Source organism: Xiphias gladius, chromosome 15 (assembly GCF_016859285.1).
Source record: "Xiphias gladius isolate SHS-SW01 ecotype Sanya breed wild chromosome 15, ASM1685928v1, whole genome shotgun sequence".
Classification (NCBI taxonomy): domain Eukaryota; kingdom Metazoa; phylum Chordata; class Actinopteri; order Istiophoriformes; family Xiphiidae; genus Xiphias; species Xiphias gladius.
In genome coordinates this window covers 24871449-24892029 of record NC_053414.1, presented here as the reverse complement: position 1 = coordinate 24892029, position 20581 = coordinate 24871449, and the positions used below count along the sequence as shown (strand labels likewise).

General features: G+C 39.7%; 1 protein-coding gene across 1 annotated transcript in view; it reads right to left on the bottom strand.

Moving 5' to 3' along the window:
- The window catches only part of slc2a15b (solute carrier family 2 member 15b), a 19892-nt gene extending 324 nt beyond the window's left edge, over positions 1–19568 (bottom strand). The window contains exons 1-12 of the mRNA XM_040147427.1: positions 19390–19568; positions 17638–17736; positions 11147–11307; positions 10782–10906; positions 9989–10134; positions 9310–9442; positions 8901–9088; positions 5481–5591; positions 4490–4591; positions 3859–3934; positions 2491–2618; positions 1–849 (exon numbers count right to left, since the gene is read on the bottom strand). The exon at positions 1–849 is cut by the window's left edge and continues 324 nt beyond it. Of these exons, the coding sequence (XP_040003361.1) occupies positions 622–849; positions 2491–2618; positions 3859–3934; positions 4490–4591; positions 5481–5591; positions 8901–9088; positions 9310–9442; positions 9989–10134; positions 10782–10906; positions 11147–11307; positions 17638–17736; positions 19390–19434 (1542 nt within the window). The 5' untranslated portion in view covers positions 19435–19568 and the 3' untranslated portion in view covers positions 1–621. The remainder of the gene's footprint in view (positions 850–2490; positions 2619–3858; positions 3935–4489; positions 4592–5480; positions 5592–8900; positions 9089–9309; positions 9443–9988; positions 10135–10781; positions 10907–11146; positions 11308–17637; positions 17737–19389) is intronic.
- Between the last annotated feature and the right edge of the window lie 1013 nt (positions 19569–20581).

Genomic DNA, 20581 nt, shown 5'->3' with positions numbered 1-20581 from the left:
CCTTGAGCTCCACGGTGTAAACATGCAATAACAGTAAATATATTATTATTCACAGGATGTCTCATGACCTTTAACCACTGAGGGAAACATCAGAGAAATGGTTTTCATACCTTCCCTCAGTACACTGATAGAAGCACTGCCTCAGACTTATTGCTCTGTCACTGAATACATATATTCACTTTGCAAAGAGTAACATAGGGGAAGGCATTCAACACTAAATATGAACACTGAAGTGATCAGGGGATGTGTTCAGAAGAAGTGAAACTAATACAGATTACAACTCCTGAGAGCACCGTGAGAGCATTCAGCTCAGAAAAATGCTGTAAGATGCTGAGAAACAGATTAAAATGTCTCTGATGGTTGATTTGAAATGGATGACCGCATGACTTCTATCTCACATAATGTACAGGATCTACACTTTGACTAAAAATTAACTGTTTAAAATAGGATTTATTGTGTGTGTAGAAAGTGATGACCTTCGAAGGAGAAGCCCATATTTCATTTTGTGTTTGTTTGTGTATGATATCTACATATGTGTGCATTCGTCTTTGTAGTTTTCATGTGAAGCAGCAGATCCCTTTGTGGCCACAGGTCCACCTCTTCTTTCCTCCTCTTGGGCTCTTACTTTTCATCATGTTGGCCAAGGGTTCCATAGCCGTTCATCATAGCCAATTTCAAATGACCATTGGAGGTCAACTCCTCTTCAAGTATTTTGTTCTTGGCGGCGAACATCTGGCTGATCTCCATAAAGGTTTTGTTCTTGGTCTCAGGAATTATGAAGTAGGTGTAGGTGGCCACTCCCAAGCAGATTGCGCAGAAAATCAGGTAACAGTAAGGACCTGTAGCCACCTATATTGGGAAGACGTAGAGTACAGTGCAACTTTGATTGAAAGAACACAAATACTTGATCGCGGAAAACAAATACTGTTCTGACTTTACAAAGCAGAAATTGTCCAAGAGAAGCAAAAGGAGACCAATATGGAGTCATTCTGTCATAATACACTGATAGATTCCACCTCAAAAAACTATTGCAAAAGCAAATAAAAGCAGATTAACATGAATTTGATTCAAAATATGACCAGAGGACATGAAAAGTAGGCTACTGTCGGTTTTATACAAACAACAACAAAGCCAGGGGCTCAGGAATGTAAAGTTAATTGAGTTTTTGGCCACTTGGTGAACAAGCTTTAAACACAACATCAACATATTACCACCTTATAAAGTTGTTATGGCTAACGTGTTAGCAAACAGTTGCCTTTTTACACATCCCGCAGACACATGGCAAATATTAGCATTCATTTGAAGATGTGTTTCTGTCAACTATTGACTGTAATTCCAATATTCACTCTTCTTTATGCTCTGTTTAGGTCTCCACCAACCTTTGAGGGGAAATATCTGGCTCTTAAGCTGCTAAATGCTCTGCTATTTTCACCAGCTATCTGATAATCTTGTCTGTCTGTCTTTTGGTGCTGTGCAGGTAGCACAGTGATTTTATCAAAGCTTTTTTGCCAAAAAAACAAAAAAACAAAAACAAAAACAAAAAAACAAAAAAAAACAAAAACAAATGCCTCCTACTGCTGGAAACAAGGTTGATAAGAGTAGTGAGGGTAAACCAAAACGGTAAAGTTTTGGCTGTAAAACCAAAACAACATGCTGAGAGACGCTAAAAGGCTCTGTAAAGCAGCGTGAAAGTGCAGAGTTGGGCAACATTTACCTGTAGGATTGTTACTACAAGTGGCATCTTTCACATGAGCCATTGCTAATATAAAAATATTGTTACGTTGCGCTTTAAAGAGGAAATGGAATATTATAGGGAACTGTTGTTGGGGGGAGTTAGACCAACAAAATATAAAACATAACATGAGAACAAGGCTTTGTTTACTCTTGCTACAGTATCAAAGCCACAGTCAGATATGAAAATTGTTATTGGTTTCAGTACAGAGATGGTCCAGGACAGGATGTTTAGCTTAGCTTAGCACAAAGATCTAGCTCCCAAGTGAAAAGTACGGCTTCAGACAGCTCTGAAGATGTTATTTTTTTTAACCTTTTTCCTTGAAATTAAAACAAAAAGATTATGGACCAAATGATCTCATAATAAAACCATGTGTTTTTAAGATCTGTGGCCAAAATTCATGTAGGTTTATATCGTCACTTTCCACAGGACAGATCATTGTCCTTCGGGTCGGTTTGTGATTTTGATTTATAATTTTATTGGTATTTGGGGAGTCACCTCTATTCAGGCTAAACCAGACAGCCCGTATCATTATTGCCCTGTGTCTGACACTGTAAGTGGAGCCACAGTAGATCCTGGATGCAAAGTCAAGTTTCTCAATGCCTTCTAGGCTAAAGATTCAAACAAACAAAACCTTTGAGTTCAAAATCATATGCCAACAGTCACACACTTTAAACGAAAAATGCCCTCTGAGAAAAATAATTTGAATTTCACCATTGGTGAACGGAACTGAAGGTAGAATATAAATTTGCTCTGACCTCTAGGAAGGGAAAGACAAAGCCGATGGTAAAGTTGGACAACCAGTTGAGGCAACCGGCCACAGTGTAGGCAGCTGGTCGATGTGACTGCTTAAAGAGCTCTGCAGTGATCAGGAACGGTACACCAGCTACACAGAAGAGACAAAAACAGAGGACATATTTTGACAGAGGCAAGATTCTCAGCTAAGCATGATTCACTCCACACGTGGTCCGTCCATTGGTGTGATCTAACTGGGCATCATATCAAGCCGTCACAATACAATTGACATTTAATCACTCAGTACAGTTGTATGAATCTATTGGGTGAAATTAACATCGGCATCTGCATTCATCAGTTAGTTTATCAATATTCCCACTCAGGACTATTCTTTGGCAGTCATTCAAAAATAAACAGAAAATTATAAAACAAATGATAAAAATTCCTCAAGCCCCAGTGCTATTACCTTCCTTTTTCTGCATGTACTTCATTATGTGTTCATTTTTACTCTGATCATAGATTGGCAAGAGAGGAAGACGTTTGTCAAGTTGGCAAAACTTCAACTCTGAATCATGAGAAACAGAGTAGCTTAGCCTGGACTTGTGCAATTCATTAGTTTGATATGTAGGATCTAAGAGATGTTATTTTAGCGTTAAACACGCAATTCTTCATTGTTAGAAGAGAACACTATGAAGGAGAAATATACATTAGTAAAAGCTCTAATGATGAGCTTTACGAATGATGTCCTCATTATCTGTGCATGATAATTGCATAGAGAAAGGTTTAATATCGTCAAACCAATAACCAAGCCATAATTTGTCAACATCTGTGGTATGTATGGGGGGCATCCCTTTGCATGCAAGGATTCGTGTGAAGCAAACCATATTCATCACGGCTAGCTTATAAACAATGAGCCATTAAAGGTCTAATTGCAGGAACAGAAATCGTCGTCCGCGTACCCAAGTATAGATTTTGCCGCCTTGACGGATGGTGTTATGTAAACCAGATTCATTCTAATTCATCATCCTCGCAGGTCCACTCAATGTGGCTCCCAACGTTATAAACTATTGCCTCTTAATTCTCTTCACTCAACTCATCCAGTGTACAAATGGCTGTGGGAATGGATGTAGTGTGGCAGTTATAATTTCCTAATTTACAAGACTAATGAAATACAATATCTCTTCACAGTCAGAGGAGGAGAAGGAGGGAGGGGTGCTGGGTTTTGTTTGACGCCTGCTATTGTACAAGCATCCAGCAGGGAGCAGTGTTACCTTACACACAGGACCTCCCAAATCTACAACTGTCATGTGTGGACTGGAAACATTGAATTTAAATGTTTGAAAGAGTTTACAGGTGCGATGCAGAGAGGGCAGATACACAAAAGTGTTTACCTGGACCTATGCAGAAGCCGGCAATAATCCCAACGACGCAACCCACGCTGATGTAGCGCATGAAAGACAGCTGCGCCTGTTATTGGTCAAACACAAGTCATGAGTCTGAAGTCATGAGTTGTAGTGTGGCAGTTATAATTTGCACAGTTTTTCATAATTATTCATTTTACTGTATATAATAATTCTGAATATATGTAACTTATTAGTAGCATGATTAGTACCGTGCGGGGCTCCTGACATTTACTTCGTAATTACACAAAATTACTTCTTGTTTGTACTGTTATTTACAAGTCAGTAAGGTTTCCCGAACCTCAATCAGTTGTTTACTGAAGAGAAGGTTTCTAGTAAATGTTTGCAATTTTACTCTTATGCCAATATTCTCAGAGATGTCTTTATGCAAAATAAATTAATTAATTAAAAATAAAATTAAAAATTAAAATAAAGTGAACAAAAATATTGACTGGGTGAGTTTTAAGGGAAACCAATCACAAACTAGACGCAGATTTTTGTTTATATAAATTAGGTAATGTCCTTAGCCCCATTAAAAACATTGCACTCTATGCCCTATGCTACAATCTGCAAGTTAATATAATATATTCCTGCACCTGCAGGACATTAGATAACACTGTACCTGGAAGAGGACAGACACAGTGATCCCAGCACAGCAGAGGCCCATGAAGAGGAAGCCGCCAATCATCAGAGGTCTTCTGCCCAGACGCTCGATGGTGAAACACTGAAAAGAGGACAAAGAGGCAGGACCTGTTGTGATTGGCTGCCAACATTAGACATCATCGAAAAAGAAGAAACAGCGTTTATTTTTTAACCTCAGAGTATTCATTTCAGCCTGTTTGATGTTTACTGGTACATAGATAATACATGACGCCATTTGTGCATTTTATAGAACAAATAGGTGAACAATCATTATTTTTTTGCCTAAATGTTGCTGATTTATATCACAGTGATGTTGATTAAGGTGTACTGTACCTTACAAATAAATAAAGTCAAAGTAAAAACTTGAGAAAAATCTTATAAAGTCAATAAGATTTGTCACATCACTATAATTTTTATTTATTTAATGTCTATTGTTATAGGGACAAGTATTTAGCATGGACTGGTGCCAGATACTACAGCATCAATAACCTAATGTAGTTTGCATAAGTCCTTCCCTACAAGAGCCTTTTTTACCAACGTGCATACCACAATAGAAAACAAGTGTAGAACGATAAAAACACAAACAATGATACAATAAAATATCCTTAAACTTTATCAAAAGTATCTGATCATTCATGGCTACGTGACTGATCCATCTTAAAAACAGATTCAACAGTTTCCCACAGTCAAAAATGTTGTCGTCTAATTGTTGGCTTTGCCTGACCAAAAACCCAACATATTCAATCCATAATGATAAAACACTGCGAAGAGCAGCAAATCCTCACATTTGAAAAACTTGGACCAGAAAATATTTGAATCTTTCCTTGATATATGACTACTAAAATAACTGACAATTTTCTGTAAATCAACTAATCGGTTTATTGATTAGTTGTTCAAGCACTATATCAAATACATATAGAGCTATAATAATGTCAACTTAGTGTGTTTAAAGTGTATTAATTTCTACTCACCCCCACCACCCCAGAGATGACCTCAATGGCGCCAGTTCCCACTGTTGTGTACTGAATATGAGGTTCTGGGATTCCTGCATTCTTAAATATGTCATTTGTGTAGAACCAGATCTGAAATTGACAGTGAAATGAAGTTTATTAATATGATGAATATGTTGGACCACAGACAGATACATACACACAAACACTCAGACAGATGCTTTGCAACTCAAAGTTTTTCTTTTTTTTTTGTTTTGTTTTTCTTGAGGAGCCAAAAAGTCGCTCTGCTTAATTGGTGTTTCCGTGTGATTCATCATAGTGATCGTTACCATCAAGCCAACCATCACTCATGCATTTGCGATACAGCGTTTCATCAGTATGGACTCCTGACAAGTGCTCCCCTTGAAATTAATTTGTGTATTCTCATTAATCACACTTTGCTGATGCAAGATCCATCACTGATGAGGTGTGGACAAGACCGTGATCGGTGCAGTTAAATGCTGTCTTGTTGATTTAGTAACCATACATATAGTATTTCATCACCATTGCAGCACTGAAGTATGTATACACTACACAGACCTATCTAAAAGCAGAAACCTACACAAACAATTAGAAAAAGGACCAGTTGTACTGTTTTGAACACTTGAATTGTCTTAAAAGCATATGAATATATACTCAATGTGTTGCAGTTCTTCCTCACTAATTTGAAACCCTGTATTGTTTCTATCAAAACAGACATTTTGCATTTATACACAGTTCTTTGACAAAAGCATTAGATGCTGCTCCACTGCCTATAAGGACTGGCCGGATTGTTGTTTTGTCTCATTACACCCATATATTAAGATAGGAATAATTATTTTACTTTTATTTTTCAATAGTCTTCTTCATCCATCCATCCATCCATCCAGAGGCATATTCTAGGTAAGTGTTGTCGTGGCAGCAAGGTAAGCAGAGCAGCCCTGGCATATTTTCCTCTGAGACTTCCTCCAGTTTTCCAAAGCCAAACCCAAGCTGTTTCTAGATCAGTTGACTGATGCAGTCCCTTTTGTGCATCTGGGTCTACATCAAGGTCTTCTCCCAATTACACAGCAGAGGGAAGCACCACAAAGGCACTCTTCATCTGTCTGAATTGACTAATCTGAATCCTCTAAATTCAAAGAACCAACAACTCAACTCTGAGGTTCTCCCGGATGATTTAGCTACCCACCCTGTCTGAGAGTAAGCTGTGTATTCTGTGTTGAAAGCTGTTAGCCATAGGTGAAGTTCAGAAGGAAGACTGACTGGCAAATCAAATATCAGTCTCTGTTTTTTCCACTTTTTAATCACAGAACCAACCTGCAACTAACTAATTAGTGCCATGATTATTTTTGCCTTTACGTATGATACTTGAACTCCTTCACTTCCCATTTGCCTGCCATTTTCCATCTGAAGTAAACCAGATGCCTTAAGCCGAGGAGAGAGCCATGGCCTTGTTACGACCATATCTCTGATTGTGGCCCATTCCAAATCAGACTGTTCTGATTTGTATTAAAGACCATTTAATGGCAAAAGAAACAACATCATCTGCATAAGTGCAGATATACCCCTCCTAATGTCACCAAACATGACAGTTCTCTGGATAAACCCCCCTAGAAAAGAGGAGACGGGGAACAAGTGTAAACTTAACTGTTCAAAGCCAAGTTGAATAAACTTCACTTCATGTCATGAGTACAAAAAAAACTCTAAATTTCAATGTTTTGGAATCAAAAGGCCTGCAGCATCAGTGTCAGGACCCTATGCTTCAACAGTGCTTTCTCCTCCTGATAGCAATAACAAGCATTCAAAAAAGTAGTCAACTCCTCTAGGAACAGGAGAAAATTCACAGCGGTTGTCCGGACCTCCTAACCACTCTGCAGTCACTCGAAACATCTTGATCTTCCTAAATGGACAAAGATGGCCTTGTTTTTCAGAATGCATTTACCCTCACTTTCGGAAGTTAAATGCATAATACCCTCTACTTCTTAATATTGTTTGGCTGGCTCCTTCTCAATTCGATCACTAGATCCCAAACAAACGGTCTCAGGTGGTAGTAGTAATAGTCCCTATTATTTGGCTTGTCGCAGTATGAAACAGCAGTGTGATCTGACTGCCTCTGTTCTCACCTTGCTAGCAGACTGATTCTGATCCGGTGGAAGAACCCACTGCAAGCAGTATATGATACTGGGTTAAGGAGATTGGAAAAGTTGGAAAAGATTTGTTATTCCATTAAAGGCTCAACCCTGGTTTTGTATGCTACCTGGCAACTATTTTCAAGCTTTTATTAAAATGATGGAAGCAGAGACATTTATTTTGTAATGTATTTATTTACCTATTTACTTATTGCTGTTTTATTAGTATGGTTTGCCCATGGTTGAATTTATTTACAATTATGAATATATCTATTTACTTTGTCTTTTTGTGTGAGTCAACTGTTCTTCGGGGGGGGGGGGCAAAAAACAAAAAAACTAAGATATATTTGATTATGTTGTATGTACTCTGTTTAATTGTTGTTTGTTCATTAAAAAAGAAAATTTTTGAAAAAGAAGAAAAGAAGTAGCAATGACCAGACAGCTACATCAGTATCTTAAAGATTGTGTAATAGTAATAGTTCTTTCAAGACTCTTTCTTGTCTTAGGCCAAATGGTTCCAGATTTTCAGATCCCCATAATAACTACAAAGTCAGTGTTACAACTACTATGTAAAAATCTGATGGTTTTTTTTGCGAACACCATCTTGGGCCATTGGTTGCCGTATTTCTCCTTTTATAAGAGAAATTGTTTGTATTATATAAAGTTATAAATTCCTGAGGCTGTAAGAAAAGCATATACATTTTCACTTTAAGTTCTCTTGAAATATCTAATTTTGCATTTTGTGTCAAAGATTTATTGCACTCAGAGCTTGGACACGTGTCCTTCTGCCTGTTTGAAGCCTTCCAGTGTTCCTGTATGGAAAAGCTAGGACCGTGGGATTCGGTGGAGTGTGGCCCTGCTGGGAAATGATACTAGCATGTGAGCCAGCATGCCTAGAGCTTCCATCCACATGGAGCAATGATACAAAGATGTGTTTGACTTGTGTGTGTGTGTGTGTGTGTGTGTGTGTGTGTGTGTGTGTGCGCGTGTGTGTTTGTGTACATGAATGGGTGGACATTCTTATGTGGGGAAACACAGAGAGAGAGGACCAGGAGATAATGAGGCATGGTCCTGTTGCCCCCCGCTTAGTCACTCAGTGGCTGCATGTGGGACTGTAATGTATGAACAGGAAGAGGTGCAGATGGGAGGAGCACAGCTGGGAACTCTAGGAGCTCTCGCTCTCTTGTAATAACTGCACAGTCTTTGCACATCCAATATGTGAGCACATGCACACACACACGCAAACACACAAAGACAGAGAAGACACTAGGCCCACAATGCTTCTTCCACGCACCGCATCGATGCCAGACAGCTGCATGCCGATGTTGACCACCATAATGGTGATGACCTGCCAGCGGACGCAGCGGTCCTTGAGCAGGCCCCGGACAGAGATGGTCTGGATGGAGGACAAAGAGCGTTGCTCCTCCTGCATCTCCTCAACCTCTGCCTGGATGTTTCCTTTAGTACGGTACCACTTTAGGGCTAGAGAAAAGAAAGACAGGTTTTTAAGATGTGATAATAAAGATAAAGATAACAATAAAGATGTAACTTCATGTCGTGATCTCTGAATGATGATCATTTTAAAGAACAGAGGGACAAACCTTATATTGTTAAAACAAAATATGACAGTCTTTACTCAATGTAATCAAAAATAAAAAAAAAATAATTTAGGAAAGAAGAAAATGAGGAATCAACTTTCCAACCTGCGACAGTGGCGTGCACATTTCCCTTCTCTATCAAAAGGTACCGTGGACTCTCTGGAAACCATGGCAACAGCATCAGCTGGACTATGGTAGGAAACACCACCAGGGACAGGAGCAGAGGCCAGTGCTCTTCCTGTATGGAAAGAAAACATGACACCTTACTAACAGGAACAATCAGCATCTTTCACTATTCCATCTATCATCTGTATATAATATAAAAAAAGAAGTAAAAGAATCTCCAAATGGGATAGGTCAGACATAGTGCAAGTGGGTAGATGGAAAGAGCATCACCTGATCAAGTTCTACCACATCCAAGAAGAAAAAACATAAAGGAGAAAGCTGGAGGGCCAGATGGATATGTTACAAAAACAACTGTTACCTAAGAAAGAAAAGGCTCTTCACTTATAGTATAATGCAACTTATTCAAGCTTGTAAGTGTCATGTGAATGTTGCATCAATGTGCGTGTGTACTTAAAATAGTTTAAAGCTCCTTCCTGAGAGGAGAATCAAGCATCAGAAACACTCATCAGATGTTTCTCTTTTGATGCTGCTCATATCTGGATCCTAATCTCTCAGCTTGCGGTAAAATCAGGATTAGACTAAAAGATAGGACTGGCTGCCTGAGCTAATGTCTGTGCCTCAAGTCCCGACCAGAGGTCGAACGCCATGATTTCAGTACCTTTCCCAGCAGTTCATGGAGCCCCAGCACCTGAGCGATGAAGACCCCGAGACAAATATGGATGCTCGGAACGAGGCCCAGGAAGCCCCGCAGGTTCTTGGGGGCAATCTCACCGAGGTACATCGGCACCACGCTGAGAGAGATACCTGTTGAAAAAAAGTGTGATTACCATGGGCTAACACAGGCAAATATGAGTAGAACTTCAATGTATGTTTCATTTTGATGAAAATCAAACTTTATCTACAAAGCAAAAGATTATGCTGTGATAAAAACATGTTCATATGATTCAGTGTTCTAGCTTTTAGTTTTAATTATCTATTATTTCTTAATGTAAAACATTAAATGGCCGTCTCCGTCTTGATAAAGGTTGGTGGTGAAACACATGGGACAACGACGCAAATGAGTCCAGGACTTTGTCATTCAATCCCTGACAAAAGGGATAGAACGATACATATACAGCAAATGAAAATCCAATGAATATCAGAAAGAAATGGGGGAATGAAAAAGGCTTCCCAAATAAAATAAAGACATTAGAAGAACTTTCAAAATAAAGGACTACTAATTCCAGTGAAACAACTGTATATCAACAAAAGCACATGAAACAGCTTTGCATAGGCTACAGCACACGAAACACGCAGCTACTTATTTGTCTTTGTAATGTGCTATTGCAGCTTTGTTTCTACTCATCTGCAAAAGAAAAAAAAAATGTGACTTTTTGCATTTGCTTAAATTGTTTGAGGTTTCTATGTTATTGTTTTTGAGGATGAATGTGACACACTTGGACCAGGCCTACCTGAGTGTACTCCCGTGATGAAGCGTCCAATGATGACCATCGCGGGCATCCTGCACCATCTGCTGAAGCCCATCAGAGCTCCGCCCACAAACACCAGCACACTGGATCTCACCAGCGTCCCTTTCCTGTTTGGACACACAATGACACCTCTGTACTCAGATTTCTTAATGAATAAGATGTTTATAACTGTGAGAAGCTCGGGCTGATCAAGCAAACATGCATTGAGCATGAGTTATATAGGCAAAAATCACACACACACACACACACACACACACACACACACACACACACACACACACACACACACACACACACACACACACACACACACACACACACACACACACACACACACACACACAAACCTTCCATATCTGGTAACAAGTCTGCCCACCAGCAGGGCCCCCGTCATCCCACCAATAGCAAAGATCGACACAGTGAGGGAGTATAAGACGGTGAGGAGCTCCTCATCTGGAGACCAGTCGTAGCTTTCTATCATCGTCTGATTGTAGAAGTCTTTGATGTACTGGTGGAAGAAAGAATAAATAAATTAGGTTCATTTTAACATTGTCCAGCAGGAGAATAGATAAATACATTTATTACAATACAAACAGCCCACATTGAATTGCAAAATATTATCGTCTCTACCAAACATCCTGTTTTGTTTTCCCAAAAAGATCATATTTTGCCTTTACAAAAGACTGCATAAGCTGCAAAAAGAAACAAAGAAACAAAAAAAAAAAATACTATTTCAGATTTAATCCTTACAACCCTGAGCTATTACAGTATGTCCATCACTCCAATAGACTTGGAGCATAAAAAAATAAATATTTAAAAAATAATATTACAGTGATGCTCTCTTAGACAAACGCATCATTAATCATCTCCCACAGTGTCACACAGCCAAATGTCAACATTAGTCTTCAAATTAGCCATTTCCACAGCATTGTGTGTAAGCTGCATTGGGGGATGGAATGAAGACATGCAGGCATCTTCATGAGTTTTTTTTTTTTAGTAGACAGGAACTTCATTAAGCCCCCAGCGTCAAAGTCAACTCAGATTTAATGAGAAAGAGGTCACAAACTGCATAAGTGGTTATCCTTATGGTGTGACAAAAAATGTATTGTAAGGGCCGACAACAATATCTATCAGATTTCATTTAGTTTATCTGACAGTGAGGACTCCACTGAGATCAGACTGTCCTGGAAAATCCATTACATTAAATCTAATATATCTCAAGAGACACAATTCATTCATACTATGTGAGGGAAACATCAAAAACTGAAACAAGAGAGAAAAGAGTTGTATTAGTATTAACACTTAACAATATACAATATAATATTGTAAAACAGTGGGGATACAGAGAGACGCTCTGAAGGAAATGGTGATTCTGACACAGTCAAGTGATGAAAAATGATAGAGAAGTTTCAGTTCATCATTTTTTCTTGGAACTCTATGAACTGTTTGTGTCCAATTTGCTCCATGAGTGTCATGATCTCCAACATGTGCGGGGAACTGAACGAAATGGAAATCCTTGTAGAGTTCTGACATATAACTGAGCACTTTAATGTTTATAATCATTATCTTGCAAGAGCCTGGTGCTGGTGGGACAAGAATGAATCACGTTAACCAGTGGATCTGGTGTGTGTAATCAGGCTACAGAATGTACACATACCTGCTGTTTTAAAGGAGGGACATCATCTTTACTCAGCATTGATGGCCTCACTGCCAAATATTTCCACTTAGATGGGTTTACTGGTTTAAGAATGTATCAAAGTGAAAGTGATGTGCATAACATACATAAAGAGATTTGTATGATTTCGGAGAGACCTAATGTGGCTCACCTATTATATGTATGACCTTGTCCAATTAGACAGGCAGTAGACAATGCAAAACACAGTCAGTCTTAACACTAAAACTGCAGTGTGGTGCTGTATTTAGGGAAGCACGGATCCAATACGCTGGATAGCGGTATTGGCAGGAATATCAATCTTATTAAGCGGATCAGGCATCAGCCAGACATGACTGATCCACATTAAAAACGGTTTCTTAGTCACTGTTGTTATAAAATTCAGTGATTCCACCTTTATTCAGCTGCAACAGGCTGCCAACTGAATTTTGAGTACCATAGCAATCTCTTGTGCATAATCTTGCCTTTTTTTATTGATATTTACAATTTCCTCTTACTCAAATGGTATTGGCACAGCGGGAGCCCCATTGTTTTCTGTTCTGTTACTGTGGTGTCACTTTATGTCAGTGCAGAAATAGTAGATCATAGCTTCCATGGTTCATAAGTGATGTGTAGCTATACTTTATCTTCATGTTACCTTCCACATTTTTGCCAGTCACTCAGCTTCATGCAGTGAGGTATACAGATTTTGAATTGCCGGAAAGAAGAGCACTGGTGCCAGTTCAAGTTTAGTTATCAGAACCGGTATCGGGAGAGAAAAAGTCAATTTAATGAATCCCTTGCTGGACTGTCAGTGTCCCTGTCCCTCTTCCCATGATGGCATATGGCAAGTCAGCGAGGTACCAGAAAAGGCGCACGAAAGGAAAAAAAAAAAAAAAAGGAAAAAAACCTCACTTGAAACTTCAGAAAAGTCATACTTCACTGATGCAACCCTGCACCTTATGTGATGTTCCTGCACAAAAATAGAGCCCTACTGAATGTCTAGAGACCTCAATGACACGTGACGAGGTAAAAACACAATAAGTGATCATAACCAACAAGAATGGAAATTCACATCTGATCATCTGATTTCCACTAAATGTTAACAACAAGCTCCTTTGCTGTTTGTGCTCTTACTTCATATGAGCTCTATTGAAGTTTGTTGGAACAATAGCTGGATTGATGAGCCATGATATAAATTCATAAACTTTTTCAGAGACTGGAATATTTAATTGCTATTAAAGGAACTGCTCTTTAGGTGGTTAAAATCATATTTATCAGATCCATTTCAGTTTGTGTATGTTAACGATATATCCACCATATACTCAAAAGTTAGGCAAGCAGGTCCACAAGGCTGTGTGCTTGGACCAGTTCTATTCACCTTATATATGCTTCCTATAGGCAATATCATTAGGAAACACTCCATTAACTTCCACTGTTATGCAGATGATACCCAATTGTACTTGTCAATGAAACCGATCAGTTGGCTATACATAAAGCATGCCTTAAAGACATAAAGACCTGGATGACCATCAACTTTCTGCTGTTAAGCTCAGACAAAAAATAAATTTTTGTACATGTAACATCCTGTCTCAAAAAGACGCAGAAAAACTACATGCTTTTGTTACTTCTAGGCTGGATTTTTGTAACTCAGGCAGTCCCAACAAATCTTTAAATACTCTCCAGCTGATCCAGAATTTTGCAGTGCGAGCACTGACAGGAATTAGGAAAAGAGATTGTATTTCTCCTGTGTTAGTATCACTGCATTGGCTCCCTGTAAAATCAAGAGTAAAGTTTAAAATCCTCCTCCTCACTTACAAAGCCCTCAAGCATCAGGCAACATCATATCTTAAAGAGTTCATATTACCTTATTACCCCAGTAGAACACTGTGCTCCCTTAATGCAGGCTTATTTGTGGTTCTACTTCCTCCAAAAGTAGAAAAGGAGTCAGAGCCTTCAGTTATCAGGCTCATCTACTGTGGAACCATCTTCCAGTTTGGGTCTGGGAGGCAGACACTCTCTCGACATTTAAGAGTAGGCTTAAAACCTTCCTTTTTGTTAGAACTTATAGTTAGGGCTGGCTCAAACTTGTCTTGAACCACCGCCTAGTTATGCTGCTATAGGCCTAGACTGCTGGTGGATTTCCCATGATGCACCAAGCTCTTCTCCCCTCCTGCCCTATCCATCCATATGCATTCATATCCCATTAATGCTCGCTACTAATTTGGCTTCTTCTCTCTCCCGTAATTTTGTGCTTTCTCATCTCTCTCCTTTCTCCTCCTGTCACTTTCTGCCCCTGGTGCTAGAGAGTCTGGATCTGTGACGGCAACCCACCTACTGCCCCCATGATCCTGCTCAACACCCACTGCTTCAATAATAATAATAATAATAATAATAATAATAATAATAATAATAATAATAATAATAATAAATTATTATTATTAATTGTATTATTAGCCCTTTTATTATAATTATTAATTTTATTATTGGTCTTCTTATACATATACTTTCTTTCCTCCTGCTGTCTCTCTCTTTTTCTCACCCTTCCTCCCCTCCTCTCTCCTCCCTCCCTCCCTCTCTCTCCCTCCCTCAACCAAGCCGGTCGAGGCAGACGGCCGTCCACCTTGAGCCGGGTTCTGTTCAAGGTTTCTGACCATTAAAAGGTAATTTTTCCCTGCCACTGTTGCCAATTGCTTGTTCATGGGGGAATGTTGGGTTTCTGTAAATATAACTATAAAGTCTATACCTGCTTTATATGAAAAACTTCTGTTATGATTTGGTGCTATATGAATAAAATTGAATTAAACTGAATTGAAAGAAAGGCATGGAGAATAAGATCCAAAGTGGTTACAATTAAACTTCCTTACAACCTGGCCTTGAATTTTGCTCTGCTTGTAGCTCATGCAAATCCTGCTCCTTCTTCAACCTTTATGTGAAAATTAAATTATAAGATCAATACATTTCAATTACGGCTTGTTGACACAGGATGATTTCAAAGATTGAAAAGCACATTGTAATATTGGTACTCAAAACACTAAATTGCTCCCGTTTTACTATGGCTATCTCATTAACATAAACAGTCGAGGAAGACAGTGACAAGTTTACTGTCTGAATACTAAGACATACAAAGCCAGACTATGAGCTTTTTAGGTATCCTAAGAAAAACTTTTCTCCCACCTCCCCACTGATTGAATCTTCAGCCACACTATCAAAATTTGATATGGAGCACACAGACGTAACTAATGTCAGATGACACAGTGCAGTGAATCCTACAACCGGTACTAAAGTCACATGGACCATGGTTAAAAGGTTTGACCTCACCATGGCAGCAGTAATTCGGAATATGTATGACACAAAGCAAATGTCTCAATTTGAACCAGGAAATGCTACTCTTTCAGCTGCAAGTACCTCTGATAGATAAAGCTAGGCCAAAGCCATCCTGGCAACACCTCAAGGCAGTTACTTTGAAAGACCAGGGCCCTATCTAAATAAATGGGGAGAGAGCCATAACTTCACTTTTACTGGTCACCGGGAAATAAAACTGCATGAAAAGAATCACCAGGCAAATCTGATAAAAACCAAAATAAGGTTTAAAATGCTCTTTTTCCACAGGTTTATTTCTACTATGCATGCGCAAGCTTGCGTCAGTACAACATGATTGGCTTGATATGTTTCCCGTTCGGCTGTTATGAAGCAGACGATTGGCCTTTGGGGGGGGCAGACATCATACAACAGCCATTTTTAGCATTATGGACTTTCCTATTCAAAATGCTTACAGTGGTTTGTCTCCTCTCTTGTAACGTGTCTGCCTAGGCGCAGCTGGGAGAAATCTGCAGGCTAAGTGGGAGGTGGAACAATTAAGATCCATGTGAAAGCTGCTGTTTTTCTTATCTAAAGCCTCCAGAGTGCTGATAAAGCTTTATTAAAAGGAATAGTTTGACATTTCAGGAAATACACTCATTATCTTTCTTGCAGTTAGCTGAGAAAATGGATACCACTCTTATATCTGTGTGTTAAATATGGAGCTGGAACTAGGAGCCAGTTAGCTTAGCTTAGCTTAGAAGCAGGGGGAAAGAGCTGCCCTGGCTCTGTGTCATCTGACATTAGCTATGCCAAGAAATAGTTACAGCACATAACTTCCCATAAAACCAAAAAATTACCATTTTTACATTTGTGTTTGTGTATAGATTAAAGAGTTAGTAGAGGGTAAAATAGAAAGAAGGTAGATAAGCACATATCTCAAAATATCAAATTATATCTTTAATGCCACTATGTATAAAATTTAAATGTTCCTCTTGTGGATGCCCCACGGTGTTGGCTTCAAAAACACCACTGTGGCAAGCAGCAATGCATGCTTATACCTGACTTACAGCCAACCTGGGGAAAGTGAATGGGCTGAAAGCAACATACAGAGTGCACCAGGGTTCTTCACATCTTTGAACACACAAAAGTGCAGAAATATTTAAAAGATGCTCCAATCGGATAAGAATTTTAAACGAGAGATGCCAAGACTCCCAATTTTGTTTGTAAGTGCCTATGGATCAACTGGTAGAAGAATGCCCCAAAATGAGAAAAAAAAAAAGTTGGAAACTGGTCATGTTCATTCTCCTTTAGTGAGAAAAGACAGTGAAAAAGAGAACGGGAGATGAGGAAAGTTTAAAAGTGAGGAATCATGTGCTCAAAGCAGCCGATGCAGCTTTTCCCATTTAACTGCCTCCTCAGAACAGTACATCACATCAGCATAAGATCTGGCATTGAAGCTCACATGCTTCGACGTGGGGCCATCCGTGGCCAAACATGAATGGTTCAGAGCTTAGTCACAGCACCGAAACAAATCAAATATCGAAGGAACTGAATGGAGCACATGATGGATAAGAAGGATACAACATCGATGACATGGTGAGGCAGCTTCTAGGTTTGATACACAAGATCACATGACTCCACATGACAGAGAAATACAATCTGATCTTTACTATGTCCAGTAACATCTAATAGGGCAGTTTAAAGTTTGGGGAACGTCATCCATTATCACCCCAGTGTTCATTCATACTTGGAAAACTGATGCTCTCAGTAAAAGCGTGAAAACTAGTTTGGTGCTCAAGTCGACGATGACGAAAGCAATGAGTATGACGATTATGATGATGACGATGATGATGTTGATGTTGATGATGTTTTAGTGACACAAACCTCTGATGGAGAATTGACCACTGCCAAATTGTAGCCATAGAGCATGGAGCTGCCGAACGAGGCCAGGAGAGCCGCCGCCAACAGTGACTTTGTGAGATGCTGAGGAAAAGATGAGGAAAGAAACAAGTGAGAATAAGTAGGAAAATGTCCAGAGGCCTGAAGGCAACATGTAAGGTAATGCAAGAAAATCCATGAGGTCTAATTTAAAATGAGACCAGACTACGTGATATAGAACTCAGGTATTAAGTTAAAATGTGTGTATATAGTATGTAAACTAGTCAGTGGATTAAACCTGCCAAAATAAGCAGCATTCTGAGTTCTACAGAAAAGAGCTGTTATGGACTAGTTTAACGCTTAAAAACAAAATGTTGTGTCCATTCCCAGTCTATTTTCTAGACTTGTATTTATCCTGTACAGATATTAGCTCGTTCTGTTTGAGCATTTAAAAGCATCATACTAACGGTATATGTTGCATATGCAGAGGTGTACAGGCACAGAGCAACATGTGACTGAATCAGAAGTGAAACAAACCCGTAACTGAATACAGGCCAAGTCCCATTAGCTCGCTCTGTTTTATCATACACACATTTAGCTCCGAGATCTCAGCTCATGGTCAAGTTACAGCCAAATACAGATTTACTGCTCAGGCCCTAACTGAGCTTGTGTGGGAGTTAGAGAAAACATCACAACTACAGTTTCTACCGGGTAAGGGGTCATACGAGTGTTAAACATCAGCTGGGTACTTCAGTTGACCACCCAAATATCCAAAGTCACATGAGGCCCACTCTGTCTTCAAAGGGAGCACAGCAGACTGTCTGTATTTTCATCAGGATTGGCCAGGAGCTACCCTTTTGGCTGTCATCCTAAATTCCAGCACAACAAGCTTAGCTGACCTCCAAGGTAGGAGGTCAGCAGGATTATAAAATGTTCTTGAATGTTCAAACCCTTGGATGGTTCATGGAGAAAACTGGTAGCGGCACAAATGGCAACATAATAACTCCACCCATAGCAACGTCTCTCACTGTGATGGAAAAAAGGTTTACAAAACCCCAGATCCTTACATACTAGTGCATACTTAGAGTCTGACTGAACAATGACAGCACTGATGCCTTAAAGAAACCTAATTTGGCCAGTAATAGTCTGAGGGAGACAGTTGGATGTCTACACGTGAAAATAGCTCATTGCAGACAATGCTGCCCAGTCAGCATCAATTTAGGCTTATTATCTGTCAGATGTGTAGCTCTTCACATGTCATCTCACTTTAGTTTAAAGTTCTGGGCAACCAGGTTGAAGACTTTTACTTAAGTCTTCAGTCTTTTTTCTCAATCTCTTTGTTGGTTTGTTTTTTAATAGATTCAGGTTAAATGAAAGGCCGTTTTTCCTCAGCGTGAATCTGGATATCCTGACAATCTTTTTCAATGGCAAAGACTCCCGGGCAACATCTGGTGTAAACAATAAACCTCAACCACATTTGGGTTTTTTGGGGGTTTTTTTTGTTGATCGGTTAAAATACACTGTATATTGGTACGCACTGTCTGTACTGACAGTGCTGGAGACAATGGAGTCACTATTTGAATTCACAGTCGGAGTGGAGGGCTCTGAATTGAATTCAAAAAAGGATGTGACTAAAAAGTGCTAAATGAGAGATGCCACATACTTTTAGAGCTGGTAGGAAACAACAGCTCATTGGGCATCCTGGTCACTTTCCAATAAACTCTACACCTATCTTCAAAGTGATAAGTGAACACTCACCGCGCTGATTTTTGCATCGTTGTTCGGTAACAGTTCCTCCGCCATTTAAGTCATGAATAATTCCTCCTCGCGTTTGACCTGCTCGTTGTAGATGGCAGACAGCTCATCTGCAAAACTTTTCAGACACTCATCACCTTGCACCCCCATTTGTAGTTCTCAGCCATTGCTCCCGTGTCACACGGGAGGCGTGCCGTGCTGATGCGTGGAGATGGCAAGCCCGTCGCGCCTCCCCCGGCTCCAATCACCGGAGCGCTCGGCGGAGCAGGCCCGCCCCAGCCGGGGATCGTTTGCCCGGCTCCGACAGCCGATCACATGGCGCCGAGCGGTTCACCCTGCGACCCCGAGGCGCACGCTGGCAGCGGCCCAGGGGCACCTTCACCCGGGAGAGGAGGTTGGAGGATCTTAACACTGAGGCAGCAACTTTGCATATTTTAAGATGAAATGTCAGACCGCAATGGAATTACTGGACTGAATAAGACACGGCGCAAAATTGAATCAACATTTTATCAAAATAAAGTGGCTAGCTTTTCATTTTTGTTTGTCGCTCTATTACTAATAACACGTATTTTCCGAATTATAATGGGGGCATCATACATTCAGAGCTAAAGTCAAGATTAAAATCCAAGATTTTTATTAAACTTTAAGGTCAATTTATGTATTCCCGTTTTGCCATTCCTGTTGCATTACAAAAAGGTCACACTGCTTTGGCATCCTTTGGCCAGAAACACCTTTGACTGAGTTTAACGTTCACCCCGGATTCTTTTCTCATTTATTGTGTTGCCTGTTCTCCCACGGTACTGCGAGTTTTTCTTTCTTGGCTTTTAATTTGAAATATTCTCTAAGAATAATTAAAGTGATGGAATTCAAACTTGTGGGGGAAAAAAAGGGAAAGACAAAGCCTCCAGATCTTTCTATCCTTCATTAGGAACAGGTTTTGGCTTGAGCTTGCAAAGCACGGATACATAATGTGAATTAATTCACAAAACTGATACGCTCTGAGTTACTTCCTTACACATGACTTCCTTGCATTCACTCCTGTTTGGTCACCTTTTAGTTCGCTTTGGTCACAGTCTCTCCTGAGACCCACCGACTCGGTGGCGATTTCATGGCAAACTGTTTGAGTTTACATTTTCTCTAAAGCAACCGCACTGCCTCTTGAGGGAAAAACCTTACAACATAGAAATAACATATA